Source organism: Rhineura floridana, chromosome 1 (genome assembly GCF_030035675.1).
Source record: "Rhineura floridana isolate rRhiFlo1 chromosome 1, rRhiFlo1.hap2, whole genome shotgun sequence".
NCBI classification, from domain to species: Eukaryota; Metazoa; Chordata; class Lepidosauria; order Squamata; family Rhineuridae; genus Rhineura; species Rhineura floridana.
The window spans coordinates 47,120,361-47,145,200 of record NC_084480.1 but is presented as its reverse complement, the minus strand read 5'-3'; the positions used below and the strand labels follow the sequence as shown (position 1 = coordinate 47,145,200).

The 24,840-nt window shown below is 39.8% G+C and overlaps 1 protein-coding gene across 3 annotated transcripts in view; it reads left to right on the top strand.

Moving 5' to 3' along the window:
• IQGAP2 (IQ motif containing GTPase activating protein 2) overlaps nucleotides 1–24,840 on the top strand; it is a 211,485-nt gene that overhangs the window by 114,200 nt on the left and 72,445 nt on the right. For all 3 annotated transcript variants that reach the window (XM_061620404.1, XM_061620395.1, XM_061620414.1), the window contains 4 exons: nucleotides 11,836–11,992; nucleotides 14,423–14,500; nucleotides 15,712–15,788; nucleotides 24,747–24,814. In XM_061620404.1, coding sequence (XP_061476388.1) covers nucleotides 11,836–11,992; nucleotides 14,423–14,500; nucleotides 15,712–15,788; nucleotides 24,747–24,814 — 380 coding nt within the window. The remainder of the gene's footprint in view (nucleotides 1–11,835; nucleotides 11,993–14,422; nucleotides 14,501–15,711; nucleotides 15,789–24,746; nucleotides 24,815–24,840) is intronic.

The window sequence follows — 24,840 nt, the reverse complement described above, 5'->3', positions numbered from 1 at the left end:
AAAGCAGAAAGGTAGGTGAAGCGGGGGGGATGGGATGGGATGGCGGGTGGCTCAGAATCAGCCTAGGGGCTCTCAGCTTAATCCGACCCTGACTGTAGGGTACACATAAGGCTGTAGATCAAGATTTGGAGAATGAATATATGAAGCTTTGAAATAAGCGTGAGAAGGAGAGTTTAAGAAAATACTTATTTATATACACCAAGGACTGAAGACAAGGAATAAAAGCAACCCAATGTATATAAGGTACATTTTGTAATGGATAGAAGTTATGGTGCAGACACAAGGGTTGAAAGTTGTAACACGTTTTTGGTTATGTTCTTGTGTTACATTCATAAAATGAAAGAACCATATGTTTATAGACACACAACTTAATTAACAAAGGGGTGAAGAAACTGATGGCTACAAACATAATGGCCTTTAATTTGCACGAGATCTAAAAACATATATTTACACCAATTTACTGAGGTTGCTTAAGAATTACTTATATTTGGGGCAGTGTTCAATTTTTAAAAATAAATTTCAAGAATCGGATAGATGCACACAACGATCCCCAACTTTGTTAAACAGTGTGTGAATCTGTTGCTCAGTAAAACTTGTCTGAAAAGGCTCTAGGACTTTATTCAGTCACAAATTTATTCTGTCAAAATCTTAGCCAAATGTGCTTCAAGGCATAATAGTTAAGTATAGGCTTGTGGGCATATGATAAGGATGCTTTTATAAAAAGCCTCTAAATTGGATTTTTCTCCTAATACAAGCTTATAGTTAACAGTACATGCTGCTGTTTTTTTGTACCTAGCCCCCCCCCAAAAAGGGGGAGAGAGTATAAAAGTCACTATTCAGTTATATTTCCTGTACATGACAAGAGCATATGTAAGATTTTGATCTTTATGCAGATCATATCCGTGATCCATGCCTTAGTAGCCTCTAAACTGGTTGATTGCAATGTGTTGTAAATGCAGCTGCCTTTGAAAACTTCTTGGACCCTTCAGTCAGTACAAATTGCAGATGGTAGGTTGGGGGGCCAGCTACAGACAGTATCTTTTCTTAAAATGGCTACACTAGTTGCCAGTCCATTTCTGTTCATAATTCAAAGTGCTGATCATTATCTGTATTTATATTAGCTATTTCAAAGTTGGCTAACCTGTGGCCTTCCAGATGTTGCTGGACTATAGCTGCCATCATCCCTGTCCATTGGTCATGCTGCCTAGCGATGATGGGAACTGGGAGTCCAACAACATATGGAAGGCCACAGATTAGGCACCTCATTCCATATTAATGATTAGTATTTTAATTGTGACTGGAAATGGACTGGCACCATTTTTGCGACAAATCGGAAGTCAAGAAGATTTTTTATTGTATTATTATGTTTTTGTTTGATTTTGTTTTGTTTGTCTTCTGAAAATTTGAATAAAAAATATTAAAAAAAGAAAAAGAAATGGACTGGCACCAAGTCCAAAGTCCCTAAACAGCTTGAGGCCTGTTTTTTTGATACTAGGTATGGGCAGACATCAGGCTTGTCAGATCTACTTTGTTATTAGAACCCCAAGATCTACCCACCAGAGACAGGTGTGAAAGATGTATTGTTGGAATTAAAGAACATGATGCCTCTTGGGGTTTTCTGAGCCAAGGAATTTGTTTTCAGTATTACTGACTGAGCCCACAGTCCTTTAACACCAAGCCAGCTCCTGGTTAGGAATGTGGGAAGGCATAGGTTTCCATTCTGGCCCATGTTCATTACATGCAGCAGTGTTTCTGTTCCATTGCAGTTCGGCTTCTGACAAAAATTATATCATTTGGCTCACTGTCTGCTGTTGTGGAATTTTACATTATTCATTATGTTATAATTATGTTATTCCACACCATTAATTTCAATGCAAATGCAAAGGTAGGGAGGAGTAATAAATAACCAGGGCCAGTTCTCAAGGGCAGCTAGGTTGGGCACTGGCCCGAGGGCCCCGGAGCTACAGGAGCCCCTGAGGGGCCCTCTGCTCCCCTTCCATGATCCACGCCCCCCCACGCCCCCCACTTACCTGTCAGTCGGCTTTTTAGCATTGCCCTTAATGAAAATGGCGGCCGCAGCTTCCCTAAGGTACTGAAGCCGCTGCCGCCAACTTAGTTGATGGCAGAGATGTGCGTGCATAGCACGCACGTGTGCCATCAACAAAGATGGCAACGGAGGCTTCATTCCCCTTAGGGAAACCACGGCCGCCATGGTAAAGACTAGACAGGTAGGGGGGCCATGGGGGGGCGCACGCATGTGTGTATGTGCACGCATGCACACCCACCCACCGGGGGACCAGGGCAAGCTGATGCCCAAGGGCCCCTGCATGCCTGTAGCCGGCCCTGTAAATAACATATTGTTTGTGGACTGAAAACAGCAGCAAATATCAATCATATTAACTGGACTGACTTCTGTTTAGGGTATGGGACAAATAAGCAAATATCAGCAACTCCTGCTTCTGTTTCCATTTGTCAGAATTTTCTAACATCCCTACTCCTGGTTAGCTTTCAGCAGCCTGTTGGTGGGAAAAAGCTTTGTTGCTATTGTTAGATAAGGGGTAGCCAGCATGGTGCCCTGCAACATGATCTACTGCATAGCATCCAGAGATCTACTAGTATCTTCATGGTGTCCCCTGATTTGCCCACTTCAGGCCTTATACCGCATAAACCTACTAGAGGGCTTATCCACATGGGAACATAACTTCAGGCTAAAGATGCTGTTTTTACCTTTGTTTTCTGTTTGCACTGTCTACAGTAATGGATCAATGCCAGCTGCAAACAGTGTTTTCTAGTCACACTTGAGGGGAAGCATCAATCACACAGTTTCCTAAAGACCACACCCTCTAATTTAACATTTCCACTCCCTCTGTTTACCTGGCAACCGAGGATGCTGAGTTTGTTCTACCAGTAAGTTTCATTTTTAAAAAACAACAACCAGGAAGTGTGATTATTTGTATTTTCACTGGTACAATACAGATGAAATACAAATCTTTGTTTGAGCAGTGTTATGCTTTTGTGCCCAAGTTGGGGGGGGGGAGACAATAAAGGCACCATTTGCAGCAACATAAAAGAAGCTTGCAGAACGGGAGAGAGAAGCAGAAGCTTCTCTTCAGCCTACAGGAAATGAAATGAAAGAAGGAAGGAGGAGTGAGTGAGCATGGAGAGCGTGACGATTGACACACCCACTTAAAAGCACAGCCTCTGCAAGCCCTAGAGAAATGGAGTGGAGATATTTTTCCTTCCCTTTTCAGATTATCAGAGGATTGGGTTAGTACAGATTTACAGGGGGGAAACTGTGTGACAGCTTGTGTTTGCCAGTAATGTCATGTGAACCATGAGAATTAAAAGTAAGTAGCACAAGACACACAAGTAAAACCCTGTGTAGATGAGCCCTGAATCTTAAAGTTTAATTGGAGCCGTTATCAGGGTTTCATCACTCTTGGGAAGCAACTAAAGAGAGGACCTTCTTCTCAGTTGTGGTGCCTACCATGTGAAACATCCTACATTTCAACAAGCCTTTTAAGTTGAGACCTATCCCAGTCTGCATCTGTGTTGGAATCGCTTTTTAATATGTTTTTTTAAAAAAACAATATGTTTTTAACCCTTTTTAAAAGATGTTTTAAACGCTTTTTAAAAAATATATTTTTAACATCGTTTTGTTTGGTTTATTTTAGGGTCTGTTTTTATGATGTTTTAATGTGTTTTTAGCACTTCTGTTTGCCACCCTGGGCTCCTGCTGGGAAGAAGGGCGGGATATAAATCAAATAATAAATAAATAAACATCCTCCCAGAAAAGCTTACCTGGCACCTACTCTGGAATCTTATAGGTGCTATGTGAAGCCTCAGGCATTCCAGAACAGGGCCAGCTCTAAAGGGCAGCAAGGTTGGGCCATGACCGAGGGCCCTGTGGCCCAGAGGGGCCCCTCAAGGGCCCCTCTTTAGGGTGGGGAGTAGCGCTCCCCTTCCATAATCCACAGCAGAATTGCTGCCACAGATAGCACCGCCCACCCGTTCCCTCGCTCTGCCTACCTTTCCTGTGTTTTGCGGCTGTGCGCGCAAGCGGTGCCCTTAACCAAGATGGCGGCCAAGGTTTCCCTAAGAGGCTGAAGTGTCCAGTTCATCCTGGTTTATTGAATGGCCGCTGCTGTTTCTTGTTGAATGTTTTGCTGTTGTGTGTTTAACTGTACACTAACCTGTGAGCTTATATTAATGGTCTCTTATATTTTCTAAAGTAAATGTGTTTGTCTCCAAAAATATTGCTGGGATACTTGCTTGGTTGCTTGTTGTGTTTTTAATAGGAATTATGGCTGTCAACTTCATCTAAAGAAATTTATGATATATATTTAAGGTAGATTGGGTTCTGGGTATACATGAAGATAATGCTTATTAGGAATTCGAGGACTCCACATTGATCAAGCAACCACTTGAAAGAGGTCATGTGAAGTACAGGAACACAACACTTGTCATCTGAACCTTCCTTTGTAATGGGATTAGCTGCAACGCTGTTACAATCAAACAAAGTGAAGGGAGCTATTTAACATTCTGGAGATATTCTGAATGTGCTTAGGTTGTCTTAAAACTATTGTAGAAAAGATGCAGTAGTTATAGAAATGTTGCCATTTATTACTTTGGTTTGGAAGTAAAGGCAAAATATAAAAACAGCCATTTGGGAATAATGTATATTCATCACTTCGTAATAAGTGTACATTGCATCCATTTTAAAGAAATAAAACATTTGCACCAGCTGAAAAATTTCTAACAATGCTAACTACATTAGAGTACTAAATGTATCCGTAAAAGCTTTCTGAATACGGCTGGTGCCTATCTTCACTGTAATAACTGCATTTACCTCTATTCAAGAACACTGCGACAAAATACCACGACAAAACCAGTGAAGAAATTTGTGCAACCACTTAAAAACATTGCAAACAACATTGCAAACAAAGTTGTGTGAGAAGTAACCATCCTTAACATGGAAGGGATCAAGTACTGGGCAAATTGTAAAGGAACAATGATCATACTGGGTCTGGATGCTTGATCAGTGTTTTGCTAACCTTGTCATTTCCACATTTTGCATCTATTTATCAAGAGCTAAAAAGCTTGGCAGTTAATATATTAAACTCAAATGTAGTGGTGGAGTGATGGGTACTACTTACCTTTACGAGAACTGAAAAAGCAGTGCTCAGTTTCTGCTTGTCCATGTTTGTATGTGTGCACAACTATGCAATAAAGAATTTAACCCAGTCTGATTTGGACATATCTGTGTGTTTGGGTTTTGAATATGAGCAAATAGCATGAAATAAACTTTTGACCTTTGCAGTATGTATGAACTGGAAAATATGGCTTGTTTTGCATCACTTGCAGTCCTTGCTACAGAAGTGTAAAACTTATAGGTAGTACTGATGTTTCCAAGGCAGTCTTTTCTTCTGAGAGAGAAAAATCCTATACCTTTTTATTTGCATACATGCAATGAAAAAATGTGTTTCCTAGCTTCCAAACTTGTCTGATTTCTTATTTTGTTTTCCATTCTAATACTCAGACTTTTCTATTATGTCAGGTGGCAATTCTAGTTTGTGGCAGAAGACTACACATCAGATCAAGATATTATAAAGTGTCAGTATAATTAAAACACATAGTGTTTAGAGTGTTTATGGAAAGAGCAGTTAACTAGCATCCTCCATGATAAATTCTACCAAGTTATAGGAGTGATGTCATAAATGAAGAACTATGTCGTTGATATTTATAGTAGATTTAATTCCAAGATCTGGCTACAGTCATGTTTGACTGGCTGAAATCAAGTCTGAAGTGCCTCAAAGTCCTACTTTATCTGCCTTTTTTACAGCTGTGTTTAACAAAGGAAAACTATTCCACATAAAGAATTTTACATTTACACAGGTGTTGAGACATTAATCCCTCCCTGTTTGTCTTCTGCAAGATGAATTGTCATGTCTGTTTTATGTGTATTTTTCCATATTAATCAAATGTTATTACTTGAAACACACTCTGGAATATGTCCATTCATTTAGCATAAACATAGTGGGCTGAACTGGCGAAGAGTAATCTAGTGCAATAGCTCTTGTGCTAGCATAATAGACTTTTATAGCTGTAGGTGTTGATATATCCTAATATCTCATGTAGTGCTGCTTCTGGCAGAAATTGTCTAAGATGATTTGTTGTTTTGTACCTTGGTGAAACAAGTTTCATATGTTATGCAATGTCCAGGAGTGTGGCTTTCATTCTTATTTTTCCTTGACCCACCACCCCTGCTTTGTATAACATCTTGTCTGATGGGTCCTACTGAAACTTTGCCGGTTCTTGTGCCTTTAAAGTCGCAATTAAAGTATTGTCCAACTATACCTTAGAGTTTTTTCTTACAGACCACACAGCTACCTTTGTTTTTAATTTATCTAATAGGCTTACGCAGTATTCATAAGATATTGACATGATAAACATTTATTTTCTCCCTATAAGCAATTAACTGTGACTGAAGAGATGCATTGGGTTATGATACTTGCTTGCCAGCCATAGTTTTAAACTCATCAGAATTCTTTGAGTTTGGACATTCTGGAGAGCTGAACTTTGGCTAGTTTAGAAGTGGGTAGATCCCACTGAAATAAGGTAATAATAGGCATGTTCATTGGTCCATATGATTAGAGCATCTTGACAAGAATTTATCTGGTTTTTGTTTTTTACTTTAAACATATTTAAATATCTGTTTCACACATCACCCAAACCTTGGCTTACCAGGACCACACAAACATGTTGGCTGCTGGAGATAAGCTTGCCCACACATTCCTCCTTTCTTGGTCCTTTTAGCACAGCAGCTAAGCCAAGGTTTGGCTTTGCATGTCATCTGAATCAAAGTTTGTGGTTAAGGTATCTCCTCCTTAATCATGTTCTGTAGGTTACAGAATATGGTTAAGGAGGACAGATCTTAACTGTGAACAACATGCCAAGCCTTGGCTTAGGTGCCATGCTGCACTGTGCTGTTTTGAAAGGACCAGGAAGAAGCAAAGTGGGTGCAAACTCCTATCTGGAAGCTAGCATATTTGCATGGTCCCAGTAAGCCATGATTTGGTTTACCATGATGTGCAAATGAAGGCATTGTATTGTTTGCTTCACATTGAACACCAAAGTCAGGATCATTCACACCATGGTATTCCTAATTTCTATGTATGGATGGGAAAGTTGGACAGTGAAAAAAGCAGGTAAGAGAAAAATCAACTCATTTGAAATGTGGTGTTGGAGGAGAACTTTTCGCATACCATGGACTGCGAAAAAGACAAATAATTGGGTGTTGGAACAAATTAAACCAGAACTGTCACTAGAAGCTAACATGATGAATGAGGTTACCATACTTTGGACACATAATGAGAAGACCTGATTCACTAGAAAAGACAAGGATGCTGAGAAAAACAGAATGGAGTAGAAAAAGAGGAAGGCCAAACAAGAGATGGACTGATTCCATAAAGGAAGCCACAGACCTGAACTTACACAATCTGAACAGGGTGGCTCATGACAGATGCTCTTGGAGGTCACTGATTCATAGGGTCACCATAAGTCGTAATAGACTTGAAGGGACATAACAACAACAATTCTTAATGAGTTGTTGTTGCTTGTTACATTTTTTTATCCTGGTCTTCTCAAAAGGAGCACAGGATGGCTGTACATCTTGTCTACAACAATTTAAAATACATTTCAAAATGACCTCAAAAATAATTGTTTCAAAACTGATAAAACCTCTGATCCTTGAACTACCAAACGCCCAATTAACCTTATGCTTATTTTGCTTGTAGTGCTGGGGAGGCTCAAAATACACACTTATCTATCTATATATTTTAAGCAAGCTTTCTGTTGTGTTTATATAACATGACCCAGTGTGGCATGCAGGCATACTGGATTATCTGACATGCAGAATACCAGGATACATGTGTTGTCTTGTGCAATAGATGATACATGTGTCATTAGTTACATAGCTCCACCCTAAAGTGCAGAGCTTTTTTTTTTAACAAATAACCAGCACTGGAGTCCTGATCCATATTGAGATCCTAGTGTGGGGGCTAGGGAGCACCCCCTGATGCTGGCCTAATCCCCACTGAACACCTGCAATTTCATTGCCAAGAAAAGGTCTCATACACTTGAAAGTAACTTCTTTGAGGAATGCAAAGTGCAGGCATAAAAGTCCATTCCACCTCAGGCCTGCGGTGAGAAGCAAAGGGTTAAAGCCTCCTGTTGTGACCCAGGACAGGGGGGAGGGCTTGCAGGAGGAGGACTCTGACTTTGAGGACTCAGGAGTGGGGTTGAGGGAGGAAGGATCTCAGTGCACCCAAATCACAACTCCTCCCATGGAAGCACAGGGAGAGCTGTCAGAGGCTGCTTCTGAGAACATGACCCTTTCTTCTGCGCCCGAGGAGCCACCTGATCTACTTGCTGATTCCCAGCCTGGCGCTTAGCAGTTTCCCATGCCTACCCAGTCAGCTAGCCCCCCTCATTTGGAGGGAGAAGTTGAAGTCCAGCTCCTTTCCCCCCACTCTCGCAGAATTCAGAGACACAAAGAACAACGGCCAGCAGGGGTTAGAAGGAGCTGTTTGTGCGCAAAAGTGAAACCTCTTTAAGGGGGCGTTAACAAGGAGGGGGTGCTGAGTCAACGTCTGTAACAGGAGGCTTGCTTAGTCAGTGCTAGTCAGGAAAATGGTTCTTAGAAAGCATAGTCAGGTGAATGAGTCAAAGCTTTTGATATAATTGTAACTTTAATACAAAGAGAAAACCTTACTGAACCATGTGTGCCTGTGTTCCTTGGCTCTGGACAGGACACCTCCTAATTACCACTACCATCACTCTCTCTCTTGCACTATGATCTCGATCTGGATCGCCCTCCCCCGTGCTGACTGTTTTCGGGGGGGGGGGTGCACTTCAACATGGAGCCACATGGCTAAAATCACTGATGATGTTTTGACCCTTAGAAGCATTTTTGTAGCCCTGTTACATGAATAGGTGATACTGATCTTCTAGATTGCTGAGATCAATTGTATTTTGGCAGGTTGCATAGACTTTCTAAAGGCTACTTCATAGTTTTACTCATGGAAGAGTTAACTATGGGAAACCATTTTTGTTATTTAAAAACAAAACTTTTTTTTGTTAACTCCTTTTCTCTCTCCGACCAATAGTGAGCAGCTCCTCTACACCAACAGCACTCCTACAATCTCTTATTGATCTTTCTCTGGCCCCATGGCATGCACTGTTTTCTCTCTGTGTGCTTCCATAGTTCTTTACCACCCCACACCCTCCTGTAATATCCCTCTTTTCTTTTGCTTTCTCTTCCAGCATGGGTCTCTATAGCTCTATTTCATACATCTTTTTTCTCCTCTAAACTTCCTCTCTCATCTATATCCCTTTCTTTTCTCACCCTTTCCCACTCTCTAACCCATAACGCTTTTTTCTCTTCACTTCATATTTCCCCCTTTTTCCTTCTTTCAGTCTTACTTTTAGTTCTATCCCTCCTTGTTTAGAGTCAAGGCACTTTACAATAACGAACAACAAAAAGAAATAACATTAAAAATGATCACTGAAAACTCATCCAGAGATGACAAAGCCACAGTAAAGTAAGAAAAACCACCTCAAACAGCATCATAAATCAAATAATAAAAGCTTTGGTAAGCAAAAAGATCTTAGCCTAATAAGTGCTAGGCAAGTAGCCTAGGGAGAACATTCTGGAGCTGGGGCACTACCATATAAAAGGCTCTCCCCACACATACACATTCCCCCTGTCACTACTAGCCTAAGCTCTGATTTAGCCTCTGATGATTATCTTAATAGATGTTTATAGAGTTTGTGGGAACAGGTTTACATAACCATTCCCAAGTAGTGTAGAACTTCAAAGGTTAAAGCCAGTCCTTTGAATTGTGCCTGGAAAAGGACAGAAACCCAGTGAAGCTGTTAATTGGCGAGATGTATTCTGCTTACTGTTCAGACCTGGCCAGTTGTCTAGCTGCCACATTCTGTATACTAATAGTGAACTAATTATCAGAGTGTTGATCCAAAATTGCACCATCCAAGCAGAAGAGAGAGCAACCTTCATACCTTGGGATTTCCCCAAACCAGCTGAAGCACAGAAAATAGGGAAAATAACACTGAGGGAAAGGGGATACAAAAACCAGCCCAATGAGGACATAAGCAAGTTCAGTGGATGTAGAATGGAGACTTCCTGTTGGGAGAAAACTGGGTGGGGATAATGGATCAGAGTGTCTTAGACAAGGTTGTGGCTAGCTGGAATCCTGGGCAGGAGAACTCCACGCTGCAACATTTTGTTTCAGGCCCCACTTGTTCTTAACTAATTGAAGTTTCACCTTAATCTTCAAAGGCAGCCTCGTGTACAATAAATTGCAGTAGTCTGTCCTGGGTGTTACTTGGACATGGGTAACAATGGTCTGGTGCTTGCTCTACTCTTGTCCACTACTAGTTTTTCACTGTTCCTCATCCTTGCTGAGTTTGGTAACAGCCTAACAGGCATTTAAAACTTTTCATTTCCCAGTTATTCACACCAGTGAAAGAGTCTTGGATGCAGATGCATTATGAAAAGTTCCAGCTGATTGCAACAGGTTGGAAAAACTAGTGTTAACTCTACCATGCACCAGGAGAAACAATGTATAGTGATAATTATTATTTTATTTTATTTATTAAATTTCTATACCTCCCCATAGCCGAAGCTCTCCGGGCGGTTTACAACATAAAAAACAAATACAATATATAATATACAATTCATACAATTAAAAGGAAAAATACATCACATTTTAAATAAACATAACTAAACAATAAATCTCAACAATGTACATCATATAACAAAATAAATAAACTGAACATAACAGTTATAAAACTATCTAAAACTATTCTCCAATGTCCCATTCTGCATCTCCTCCCCTAACCCCATCTTCTGTGACTAATAGCACTATAAACATTTCTTCCATTGTCTTCTTTCTCCAAGACGACTCCAAGTGCGACGCTGAGGCGCACGCCGAGGCACTGCCTCAGGCAGCTCTTCCCCTTCGTATGCCTGGAGCAGAAGACAAAAAAATGGAGGCAGAATAGGCAGAGTAGTGATGCAAGTGATCTCCCAATGTCATTCCTGGTTTTGATGGATTTTGGATATTCCCACAAATAATCGATAGGGTCACAAGCAATGTATATTTGGAATTCTTCCAGAGGGCTGGAAATAGAAAAGTTCTGCAGTCAGTGAATGAATCTCACATTGTACAGGATTATGTTAGAGGTTCTCTGTTTATTGATCTGTGCATGTGAAGCTTCATTCATTCCCATGACCTAAGTTTTTAAACTTACAGAGTGACCCATTTCACATGTACCACTAAGCACTACATGACTTGTGCATTACTTTCTCCCCTCTCCTCCTTTGGCACAGTGTTGAGAATGTTGGAATATCCAATTCTGTGCTTAAACTAGAGTTCCCAATTTTGTCCAAACTTGAGGAATTCTGGTTAGTTTAGTCTATTCTTAGTGAAGCCAGGATAATAAACCATAGTGTGATCTTCAAAGTGTAAACAAATTATAGTTTAAACTAACCAAAGATTAGATGTGATGAGGAATTCTGGATAATTTAAAAAGAAGTAAAAACTCCCAATCTCCTCCTCATGGCCATATCAGAGGAGGAGAAATGGAGGGTTAGCATGTGAACCTGAACCTCATTCCTATACTGCTAAACTGTGGTTTAGTGTTGCGTGCTAAGCAGGCCACTAAGTTGAATTGCAGTGTGAATAGCAACACATTTCCCATATTAAAGCTACTACAGTTAAAACTGCAACATTTTATATTGCGTATTTCCAGATGGATGGAAGTTTGTCTTGATGAAGAGCTGCCACCAACTACTGAACTGGAGGAAGGTTTAAGGAATGGTGTTTACCTTGTCAAACTAGCAAAGTTCTTTGCACCCAAGTTGGTCTCTGACAAGAAGATCTATGATGTGGAGCAGACACGTTATAAGGTAAAGTTTGTATTAAAAAATTGCTTACAACCATGAAAGTAGTTCAGCAGTTACTGCAACTGTAATGGTTGCTGCATAATTTTGCTGAACCAGCATGACCAGGGTCAGCACCAGATTTGAGGGAGGCCCTGTACAAGGTGCCCTCCGCTCCCTTCAGCTCTCCCCACTCTTCCAAGTAGGCTTACCTGTGTGGAGGTGGTCAACAGCTGCCATCTTCATTTTTTTCAGAAATGGTGGCAGCAGGTGCTGCTGCTTGCCTGGTACCTTGCTTTCCAGTACCAATCTAAGTGCCACTGTTCTACATTAAAAAAAAAAAAAGAATGCCAGCAATCAGAGGCAGCCTCAGTGAGTCCTCTGGGGCTCATAGGCCCAGCCATTTGTTCATTTGTGTGCCAAGTACTGATGCCAGAACTGAGCATGCTGAAAGTTGATAAAAATTTCATTCTTTCTTTCAGTTCATATCTTTCTACATACAATCTGTATCTGTACTGGAATAGTTTTTTAAGATGCTTTTATTGTTTGATTGTTTCTTTGCTGCCCTGGGCTCCTTTGGGAGGAAGGGCAGGATATATATATTGCTGGAGTATACTACTGTTCCCTGTGTGAGAGTGAAGCTTTCTTAGGTTCTTTGGTATTTGAGTTGCAAAAATTACCAATAGTTTTATTCTAGAAAAAGATAGATTAAGGCTCAAGTCTTGTCTGGAAATAGCGCCTTCTGATCTGGCAGCCTTCCCCAACCCTGGTGCCCTCCAGATTTTTTTGTTTTTGTGCTACAACTGCCATAAGCCCCAGCCAGTAGGACCAATGGTCAAAATGATTGGAGTTGCAGTTTAAAACTCCAGCCAGAGAAGGCTGCTCTAGTGTGGAGTGCCTCATTCAATGATTAGGAAAATGCACTTTGCACCAATTTGCAGATTGTAGTTCCCCTCAATTTTTCATATGTTCCAGGCCCTGGCACTGAACGCTAATGCTTTTCCATGCTTTTTTAATTGTCCAAGTTGGCAATCCCTTATATTCCTTGATTCTCCAGGAATCTTAAAAAAGCAAAGTTATTTTATTTATTTATTAATTTAAAACACTTATTAGCTGCTCTTCAGTCATGGCTCACAGAGGAGCTTACCAAATAAAAGCTTAAAAACAGAATAAAAATCCAACAAAATGCAGGCAGTTAAAAATCCAGCAGAAAATGAAACTAAAAAGCTGAGGAAGATAAAAAGGTTTTCACCTGGCATGTGCACACACACAAAAAATTAAAATTGAGGATGGTGTCAGGAGAGTCTCTCTAGGAAGAGGGTTCTAAAAACAGGGCTCCACAACTGGCAAGGCCTTACCTTGGGTCACCATCCACCACAAGTCTGATAATGAGATGGAATCCTTGTATTGCCAGTTGCCCAGGCAGCTGGTACCCTGCAGAACATAAGAATGCTCCCAAACATTCCAGCTGGCTGCTGTAGGTTCTGTTGGGTCAAACACATGTGAGCTGCTAAGGAGAATTGGCACTGGGGCTGGGAACAATAGGAAAAGCTCAAGTCTCTGAAGAAGGGATTGTTTGACATTCCCTTGGTCTGTAACAAAAGCTTAACAAGCATGCTTGCAAGATTGCTGATAGAAGGGTGAATTATGAAACCACGATTTAGTTATTTCTCTATATATATTTAAAAATATTCCTCTATAGCATCAACAAGATGAATGATCTTTTAGTCCTTTTCAGACTTGGATTTGTTGCTATAGTTTATCTAAAGTCTAAGTAAGTTGAAAAACAAGGCAAAGAGTTTCTGCATAAGTAGGATTTTATGACTTCACTGTTTTAGTTTATTATTGGTATTTGGGGGGGAAATAACACTCGGGATGGAGTTTGTAATCTGTTAAAAGCAAACAGTAACTTGAGGCAGTGAACAAAGAAGTGTTCAGACTATCTCATGATTCTCTGTTGATGAAACAAGCATTTTTTTATTCAATACCTCTAACTCTAGCATTCTGTTCTCTGAATCATGCAGCAGCATCTGACTGTCTCAAAAGATTTAAATGTTCTGAAGTATTAAAACTCTGTAGAACATTGGGATTGTACCTTGTTTGTGTGCATATTTTGAAAATGAGCAAAATAGGAACATGTTAGCCAGGAGTAAGGCTCATAGAAAACTATTCCCGTCTACACTGCTCTTATAGAGACAGAGATTCTGTTTTGACTGAGGCCATGACCTCAAACAGTTTTGAATAGTGTTCTTGATGCATGTTTAGCATAATTACTTCAGAGTAAGTAGATAAAACATTTGTAGCTCACACTGTCATAGAACAGCTTTATTTGTTTAGAGATTGTCTTTTCACTGGTTTTGATGATGACTGAAATTTCATGTGCAGCGGCTAGATATAATTTGTGGAATTATAGAAATAACTGATTCATCCTTTCTGTCCTATTTTGTTTTTCATTAGCAATCAGGTCTTCATTTCCGGCACACAGATAATACTGTACAATGGCTACGGGCAATGGAATCCATTGGCCTGCCTAAAGTAAGCATCTGAACCCTAAACATTTGTTATGTCCAAGTGTTAAAGTGTCTGCTGAAATAAGGAGATGTGCATGAAGCAGGTCAACTGATGCAGAGCGAAACTAAAACTGGTACTTCTTAAATTATTAACTTGTAGGAAAATTAGGGGAAAACATCTGAGGGAAGGAGATGGAATTTTTGTGGTTCCTCTCTTTTGCCAAGGCAGCTGATATCATGCAGAGCATGACCAGGCTTGCATATATTCCAGCTGGCCTCAGCAGGTACTGTTGGATCAATCAGCTCATATGTGCTTAGGAGACCTGGCACTGAGAATGGGAACATAGATAAAGCAAAACTCTATGAAGAGGGAATTATTGGCACTTCCCAGTGCAAGGTTATCAACACGAGCTTAATAGGCAAGCTTATAGGACTGTTATGAAATGCTGTTCTTCTGAACTTGCTGCAAGGTGGGAGGGGTGTGGTGCACGTTTACCCTTGCATTCTTGGGCACACTGAGAGCCTGGGATGAAGCAAATATTAAAGCCTCAATTATGTAGTCATAATATCAGAACTGGAAACTACAAAGCTTGATTCTCCACTTCCTTTCATATCCAGTGTCTATTTTCCCCCCAGTTTATGGACTCGGAAGTATTCTTCAGGCCTCTGAGGCTCCTGACAGACAACTGTCAACAGCTCACTTTATTGCTTTCTTTTCCCATACCCCTCACCCAACTTTTTCTAGTTTTTACTAATTTTTACTTAAAGACAGAGGCCCACACAGGATACTTTGTTCAACACATTAAAAACATCAGAAAACATTTCCTATATAAAAAACCTAAATATGTTAAGGTATGATTTTCTTCTGAACTTGCCACAAGGTTTTGGGAGGGCAGTGGTGCGCGTTTACCCATGTGTTGGGCAAATTGAGAGCCTGGGATGAAGCAAATCTTAAAGCCTCAATTATGTAGTCATAATATTAAAACTGGAAACCACTGTTTTAGATGGTTCATATAACAAACACCCAGCATGAAGCATAAACAGACAACATGTGCTCTTCAGGTTACTTTTTCAAAATTCCAAAGAAAAAATCCTTAAGGAACCTGTACCATTTCTGCATTGCATATTTTTGAAACTTTATTATAGATGCTAAATTGGATCCTAATAAATTGAGACTAAAGTAAAAAATTGGTTATTAAAATAACAGGCTTTTGGGGGGGTCTTTTTTCTCTTTAGATCTTCTATCCAGAGACCACAGATGTCTATGATAGGAAGAATATACCTCGAATGATATATTGCCTCCATGCACTAAGGTAAGTTAGATTTGTGCTAATGTTTCTCTAAATTTTACCTTTTTAAAATACCTGCTTTCTTTCAAAAATTGTCAGTGAAACATCACTTGGTTATAGTGTTCAGAGATTTGCATGGTTTGAAGAGAACGTCAACATGAAAAAGTGATGGCACATTATTAAAAACTGATTTTAATAATGTATTTTAAATTGTTGTGACCTGCCCTAGGACCTACATGGCGGGTTATAAGTTTCATAATAATAATGAAATACCAGAACCACTGCAGTGTATGTACACAAACTTCTGTAGGTTTCCCAGTCTTGAATTAGAAATGGCCTTTAAGAACATAAAGCTACATTGAACCTTTTTTTAAAAAAAAATTGCTGAACCACTTAACCTTGGACACTGTGATCTTGACTATTTATGTTTCAAGATCCTGTTTTAATATTAAATCACCATGTGCACCTGCTTAGAAATTCAGGATGCAGAAGTGGGGAAAAGGTCTCATATCTACATTCAAAAAGGCACTTTGCAAGTATTGTGGTCTGTAATATTGTACAGATTTATGGTGGGGTACATGTATTCACTGCAGCATTAATATTTGGGCAACATGGTCAGGGTGACAAACTGAGAAATCTGCTGTACATTATCATTGTGTTTTCTGCATGTGGAAATGGATTGGCCAATCTGTTCTGCCAGTGCACATGGCATTACTTTTCCTATTTGTGAACAGCAGCATCCCATGCAGGTTTCCATGCATGCATGGCAGAGCCATGACTCATGTAAGGCTGCAATGGACCTAATTAGATCCACCAGGCGTCCCCATTTGTCCTACAAGGCTGTTCTTGCCAAGACATTCCTCCCTGTCATCAATAGGTGGTGGTGTTATGTGCCTTCAAGTCGACTACGACTTATGGCGACCCTATGAATCAGCGACCTCCAACATCATCTGTCGTGAAGCACCCAGTTCAGATCTTGTCAGTTCAGGTCTGTGGCTTCCTTTATGGAATCAATCCATCTATAGGTGTAGGGCTGGCAAAGACATGGCTGGGCCAAAGGGAGTGAGTAGGAGGTGATATAAGTTTGTAAAGTTATCGATAGCATGGAGAAAGTGGATAGAGAAAAGTTTGTCTCCCTTTCTCATAACACTGGTGGACATCCAATGCAGCTGAATGAAGATTCAGAACAGAAAAAAAGTACTTCTTCACATAGCACATAGTTAAAATTATGGAATTCACTCCCACAAGAGGCAGTGATGGCCACTAACTTTAGATGGCTTTAAAAGAGGATTGGAAAAATTCATGGAGGATAAGACTCTCAATGGCTACCAGCCATGATGGCTATGCTCTGCCTCTGTAGTCAGAAGACTCAAATCTGCTTGTGAGCTTCCCTTATGCATCTGGTTGACCACTGTGTGAACAGGATGCTGGACTAGATGGGCCATTGGCCTAATCCAGCAGGCTCTTTTTGCGTTCTTATGAGCCTACAAAGCTCTAAGGCTCTGCAAACTGTGTCAATCAGCTCTGCCTGTGTGGTTTGATTTCAAAGGTAAACTGTTCACTTGATGTCATGATGACATCGGGTGACAGGTGAACAGCCCCATCCACTGTTCTGGCCTGCTGACTGGATCCTTCCCTACTGTAAGAGGCGGTGTTGTCGTTAGACAGAATAGCTAATCTGAATGGTCAATGTACTTCTGTCACATGAAAGAGGGTTGCTCAGACAGGGTGTCTGACAGAAAACCACTTCTTTTTTTATATATGTTAAGAGATATTTGTGTGAGAATTACTTGTAGGCCACAAAGTATTGGAGGTAAGTGGTGTTCAGCCTGTAGAAACTCAAAAGTGTAATTATAATTTTTGTAGCTTTCCCTAATAATGTTTTTAGTGTCCTATCGCAAATACTTGAGAGTGCTAGAACGTGACTTCTTCAGCTTAGCACCCTTGGCTCATTACTATGGAAGTCTCTCCATTTTTTGCCATTTTAGGACTGTAACTCTGGTTTAGTAGAGACATGACTTTCATAAGCTGATTTAAAGGAGTAAATAGTGAATCTGTTTTCTTGAAAAGTATTAGAAAATCAGTCTTTGATTATTTCCAGTTTTAACTGTCTTGCTAACTCATGTAAGACATTGTGCTCAATACAAAAACAAAAACAAAAATTAATAATGCTAAACACGTGAGTATGTAAAAGTTGTGAAGGCAATAATACAGTAATACCTCACTTAACCAATCTTCCAAGAAAGAAGCTCCTTTTAACAAAGTCTTTTTGTGGGGGGGTGCGCACTCTTACAGTCAGAATGTGGCGCCTTGTCTACTGGATTATGGCTGCTGCAGGCAGCTCTCTCACACATGTCGAATGGCACTCCTTGCCATGTGGCACAGGCGCCTCTGCAGTAAACAGGGTTTTGGGTGCCCTGGAAACACTGTTTACTGCAGATGCATCTGCTCGAGTGTAGGGGAGGAGATCTGCACTCAGAGCTTTAGATTGCTATATGAAGATACTACACAATAAAAGAAAAAAGACAAAGCAGGCATCCCTGAATGCATTTTGGAAGAAGCATTAAAGTGGTCTCTATGCAAGGATTACCTGATCGGGTTGTTTCATTTCAGACATGCTTATTGTTAGTTTTGAATAAGAAGTTTGCTGAAATATGTTGAACTGCTCTTCTGTTTTGTAGTGTTGGAATCTATCCCTATTCTTTCCTTACTATTCCTACCTCTGGTACCAGAGTTTCTGTTAAAGAAGTAATGTCCAGGAACGCATGTACTTAATTAACTGAGGTATTACAGTAGGGCCCCGCTTTTCAGTGTTCCGCTTCTCAGCATTCTGCTAATACGGCAGCTTTCAATTATATCCATGTTCATTATGTTCGGGGCTTGTTCAGCTTTTTTGGTGTTTTTTCGGCATGATGCGCAGAGCTTGGAAAAGTTACTTTTTTAAACTACAGTTGGGCTGATGGGAGTTGTAGTTCAAAAAAGTAACATTTCCAAGCTCTGATGACGTGCTCAGCAGATGAGTCTGAGAAGGGCGTCGGGCGCCATTTTATTGTCAGTGATTCAGTCTGTTTACAGCATTTGTGCTCTCTGCGTCTCTCTGTATTCTGGCAATTCCCAAACTTTCAAAGGTTAAGGTTATTATATTATATTATATTATATTATATTATATTATATTATATTATATTATATTATATTATATTATATTATATTATACTATTTATATATACTGTATATAAATATATATTAAAATATATAATTTATAATATATAAATATAATATATATATAATATGTAATATAATATATATATAAAATATATAATATTAATTACAATGGTATCTAAATGTAGTACTAGTGATAAAAAAAGGAGTCGTAAGCCTCTTAGTTTAAATGCCAAGTTAGGAATGATTAAACTAAGTGAGCAAGGCATGTCTATGGCTGACATAGGCCGTAAGCTAGGTTTGGCTTGCCAAACAGTTAGTACAATTGTGAACAGTAAGGAGAAAGTGTTGAAGGAAATTTAAAGTGCCACACCAGTGAACACTAAAGTTATAAGAACACATGATAGCCTTATTGCTGACATGGGAAAACTTTTAGTGGTGTGGTTTGAAGATCAGACCAGTCACAATGTGCCTTTAAGCCTAGCCATTGTCCAGGGCAAGGCCCTAAGTCTCTTCAGTGCTATGAAGGCTGAGAGAGGCGAGGAAGCTGGTGAGGATAATTTCAAAGCTAGCAGAGGCTGGTTTAATAGGTTTAAGGAAAGAAGCCATCTCCACAACATCAATGTGCAGGGTGAAGCAGCTAGTGCTGATGCAGTAGCTGCAGAAAGTTATCCACGTGAGCTTTCAAAGATCATCAAAGATGGTGGATATACTAAGCAGCAGATTTTCAACATGGACGAAACGGGCCTATATTGGAAGAAGATGCCGTCTAGGACTTTTATTGCTAAAGAGGAGAAGTCAATGCCTGGCTTCAAAGCTACAAAAGACAGGCTAACTCTCTTGTTAGGGGCTAATGCAGCTGGTGATTGCAAGTTAAAACCTATGATGATTTATCACTCAGAAAATCCTAGGGCCCTAAAGAATTATGCAAAAGATAGCCTCCCTGTTTATTATAAATCCAATTCAAAAGCTTGGATGACTGGCGATCTTTTCTCAAATTGGTTCACGTACTATTTTAAGCCTACAGTTGAGGCTTACTGCAAGGAAAAGAACATTCCTTTTAAGATTTTACTTCTTGCAGACAATGCCTTTGGCCATCCTAGAGCTCTAATTGGTTTGTACAAGGAGATAAATGTTATTTTTCTACCTGCAAATACAACTTCATTGCTGCAGCCTATGGAACAAGGTGTAATTGCAGCGTTTAAATCCTATTACCTAAAAAGAACTTTTGCTAAGGCTATAAATGCCTTAGACAGCGATACAGTAGCTGGTCAAAGATAAAATAAATTTAAAGCATTTTGGAAAGGCTTCACGACTATGGATGGTATAAGAACTATTAGAGATGCATGGGAGGAAGTTAAAGAAACAACATTGAATGGTTTGGAAGAAGCTAATTTCCATACTTATGGACAATTTTGAAGGCTTTGAGAATCCAGTGGAGGAAGTCACTACAAATGTGGAAATGGCAAGGGAATTAGAATTGGAAGTCGAGCCTGAGGATGTGGCAGAATTGCTTGTATCTCATGACGAGACCCTAACAGACGAAGATTTCCTTCTGATTGAAGACCAAAGAAGGATGTTTCACGAAGAGGAGTCTCATCCTGATGATAGTCCTGCTGTGCCTAGAGAAATGATAGCCAAGGAACTGGAAGAAGCTATCAGCTGTATAGAAACGGGGATGGCAGCTTTTGAAAGGATTGATCCAAATTTCAAAAGAAGTTCTAAAGCGAATGCCTTCTAAATGGTATTGCATGCTATAAAGGAATTCTAAGGGAAAGGAGACAGGAATTCATGAGGTACCATCGCAAAAAAGTACCATCGCAACCTGCGACAGCAACAGTTAGCCTTGAACAATCTTCAACGCCAACAGCAAGAGCTTCATCCAAGTCTCCACTATCAAAACAAATAAGATCCGTTGATGAGTCAGATGATGGAGACTTGGATGACTTGGAGTCAGATGTTGAAAATGTGCCAGCTCCAGGGGCAACGAAGAAGGCTTGCCATGCAAAGGAGAGCCAGCTGGCCCCGCAGCCCTAAAGGCTGAAAGGCAGTGGTGCCCCCCGGCTGCAACACCAACTGCGTGGAGCAGCCCCTGTTGCACACGCTCTGGGCAGATGATGCCAAGCACTCCGGTGCAGAGAATCAGTCCAAGGAAGCTCGTTCGCTAACCTTTGCGTGCGCAGGAATAACACCTGCATCAGCCCCAACCCGCTCCTCAGCACCGTGCCAGGAGACCTGGCAAGGACAGAAGCACTGCAGCCAACACTCAAATATTTTAAGGTAAGCAATGTGTGTACTGTATACTGTATTCATTTTACTTTTGTGTTGTTTTTTAGGCCTAGCTCTATTGTGTATTGTGTAAAAAAGTGTGTGGGGGGAAAGGCTATGTTCCGCTTTTTGGCGATTTTTGCTTTTCGGCGGGGATCTGGAACCTAACCCGCCATATGAGTGGGCCCCTACTGTACTGTATTCTCAGTGTCACTGAATTTTTGTTAGTATGTTTATTTTCAAGTTTAAAACTGTTTCCTGAAGTAATCACACTCAGGACTTTTAATGTCAAGAAGCTTATAAAGGAATGGTGTGCGAAGTTCCATTCCAGTGATGTCACAATCGTTGAATGTTGAACACAGTAAGGATTTCAGATACTTATATCTACTGGAGTACTGAAGATGGCTTAATTGATGGTTTGACTAGTATAATAAACATAGGCACAGAGTCTTTCACACTTAGCTGTGGATATCCCATATATATTAACTCTGCTGTTTAGCATTATGACCTTTTGGGTTTTAACTTCTCCTAAATAGTTGGACCTTGTTTAGGATGAAAACTGAGCGGTCAAGTGCAGGAGAAAATGTGGCTTAGCTTTATGGTACTGTTCTAAGCACTTCTACTTGGAAGCAAGAAGTTTTAATTTCAAAGGAGCCCAGGTGCAGATGTAAATATCAGTTTGTTTAATGAACAGTTTGTGCATTCATGTAGATAATTGATTGTCAATTGAATATATGAACTGTCTCCTCAGGAAAATTACTGTGTTTTGAAATTATATGAAAATGATCTCTGGTGTCATCTGTGGTCTATTTTCACACATGCAAACTGTCACTTGGTGTTGCACATGAGGAGACAAATATGCATGTGTGAGTAGGGGTCCAGAATTGTCCAAGTCTGTTTCCTAATGCAGTAATACTAGGTGATATCCAACATTGTTGAAGTGGACTTCCACTTGTGCAGCAGGACTTCTTCTCTCCTGCAGTCCCCTGCATGTCTTCCAACCTTCCAGAGCAGACTGGAGTGCGCAAGGTGAGCTGGAGGCGGGAGGAGAGGAAGGGAAAGTCCCATTCCATTCCACTTACTGGGAAGTCCATTCCACTCAGAGGCAGGCACCACTGGATATTACCCAACGTATTATTGCATATGTGAATTCATGTAGCATCATGCTAGTCTCAGTGAATAAGAGGAGGTTTTGCATTCAGATTTGAACATCTGATGCTGCTGTTTGATCACAGTGTCATGTAATGTAAAAGTCAACATGTACATCCTATCCTGACTGCCATAGTACTCTGGTCTTGCCTGCAATGCAATGAAAATCTTTAGAAGAAGTTGTCATATTTAACTCCTTTGGCTCCTGTTGCTTACTTGTTTGTCTATGGATTTTAAGTATTAATCTAGTCCTACCTGATGCCAACAACCTTCACCTTTCCTAATCAGAAATTTTTCATGGAGGATAACATTATCAAAGGCTACTAGCCACAATGGCTATGCTCTGCCTTCACAGTCGGAGGCAGTATGTTTCTGAATATCAGTTGCTGGAAACTGCGCATGGGGGAGGGGGTGCTCTTGCTGATGGGCTTCCAGTGAACACTGAGAACAGGGTGCTGGACTAGATAGGCCACTGGCCTGATCCAGCAGGCTCTTCTTATGTTCTTAGTTTTGAGTTCCTTGCTGACAGCATTTTTCAATCTACTGTTCTCTTATATAATCTATGGATAGTACATTGAAAAATACTTTCCCTCAAAATCCGAGTGCTTTCAAATAGAACTTTGTGTCATGTTGTTGACTTGCAATTAGGTTTAATGTGATTTTTTAATTGCTAAGACTTTGCAGTTAATATTTGTTTCATAAGCAGTTTGATTTTGCCCATACCAATTTTGTGTGTGTGCGTATGCAAAAGTTCTAGCTCAGGTACAGGTGTTTAAAAAGCTTGTTAGCTTGAGGCTTGAGCATAAAATCCACCAATCCATGTTAATAACTGTTCTTATTAAAAATGGAGGAAAGTACATATTAAATACAGATATTTTGTCAGTATTACTTGTCATTATACCTCAAAGCATTTGTATTAGTACTAAGATGAATGCACATCATTGGCAAACTAAAACAACATTTTATTGCCCTCTAGTGGTAAACAATTGCCTCACAAATATCCTCTTCTCTGGTCAGCGAAGACCATGCTACTACATGGAAAGCATGACTCCCATCATGGGTTTGTCAAAATATCAAAATCAGTGTATTAGTGATTAGTTGTGTCACTAAAGCACTGCCTTATTGCCAACTTGACAAAGGTTTGTAGGCTTCATCTTAATCCTGGGAAGTTTAAACAGAATTTATTCACAGCAATCTTCAACAGCTTCTAATAGAGGGAAGTAGAGTTATGGAAGGTCTAAAGAATAATGCTGCTTTGAAACTCCAAAACTACAAGTACAATTAAACAGGTTAGATGGGGATTTTGTGTCAGAAGCAGACTAGCCTAGAGTACTACCTACTAAGCCTTTAGTTTTGAGGTTGATTCTTCTTGGTTGCTGTGTATGCTGGGAACTTCCCCCCCTAAAATAACCTTTTTTATTAGAACTTATGTTTTCAGGTCATTTCTTAAATTTTCTTTTTTTGCAGACTTCTTTCTACCATTTTCCCTGTTGCTTCCATGTCATTTAGCACCTAAACCAAGTTCAGTGTGAGACTGTATTTCCTCACAGTCTTTTAACTCTTGCCTTCTTGCTGCTGAATCATTCTAGTCCAACTTTTGAAATGTTTAGCTCCTCCGAGTGGGAACCCTCTCATCTTTTAGAGCTAAACAAGTGCCCAGACCACAGATTATGCTTTCTGAATAGGTTTGAGCTGCTTTGACTCTGTCTTCTAACAACTACTTTGATAAACCCTTGTGTAATCTTAATAAATTCCCCAAATCCTTAGCAGTTGTTAATTTCACATGGCAGGAAGACATGACTAAAGATGTGAATTTGTTCAGCTGTTGTCCAGATGGTTTCACTATACACATTTGGAATGGTATTAATACATCTTTCAGACAACATTGAAACAAAAATGGGGTTTTCAGGAGTGTTTCTGTGTAGTTTTGAGTAAATTTCAGATTCTTGAAAACATTTGAGTATTTAATAAGTAGGTTGATTTTGAAAAGCTGAAGTAATGTCCCATTTTTTATTGTTTTAAAATTAAAACATTATATATGGAAGTTCTTGGGGGAAACTGAACAAAACTGAAATAAGTGACTTTGATTACTAGAATAATGTTTTATGTGTGGCATTCAGTTCTAACATGAAGATGGGATATCCCAAAACTGGTAAAAGTATTGCTTAAAATACTGTGTTCAGAGGAAAGCAGGCCATGTTTATTACAGGATAATGTAGTCACGTTTGTCTAATAAAAGCAACAAAGAAATCACCTTAAAGACGGACAAATATATTGCAGAAAGAACTTTAGTAGGCATCGGTCTACTTCATCTGACACTTCTCCATCTAATAATAATACCTGTAATAATGCTTCTAATTGAATAGCTTGTGATGTATCACATCATTTTTTTCTTTTCCTTTGCAGTCTTTATTTGTTTAAACTAGGAATAGCTCCACAGATCCAAGATTTGCTGGGGAAAGTAGACTTTACAGGTAATTTAGTCTTTGCAAACAACTTC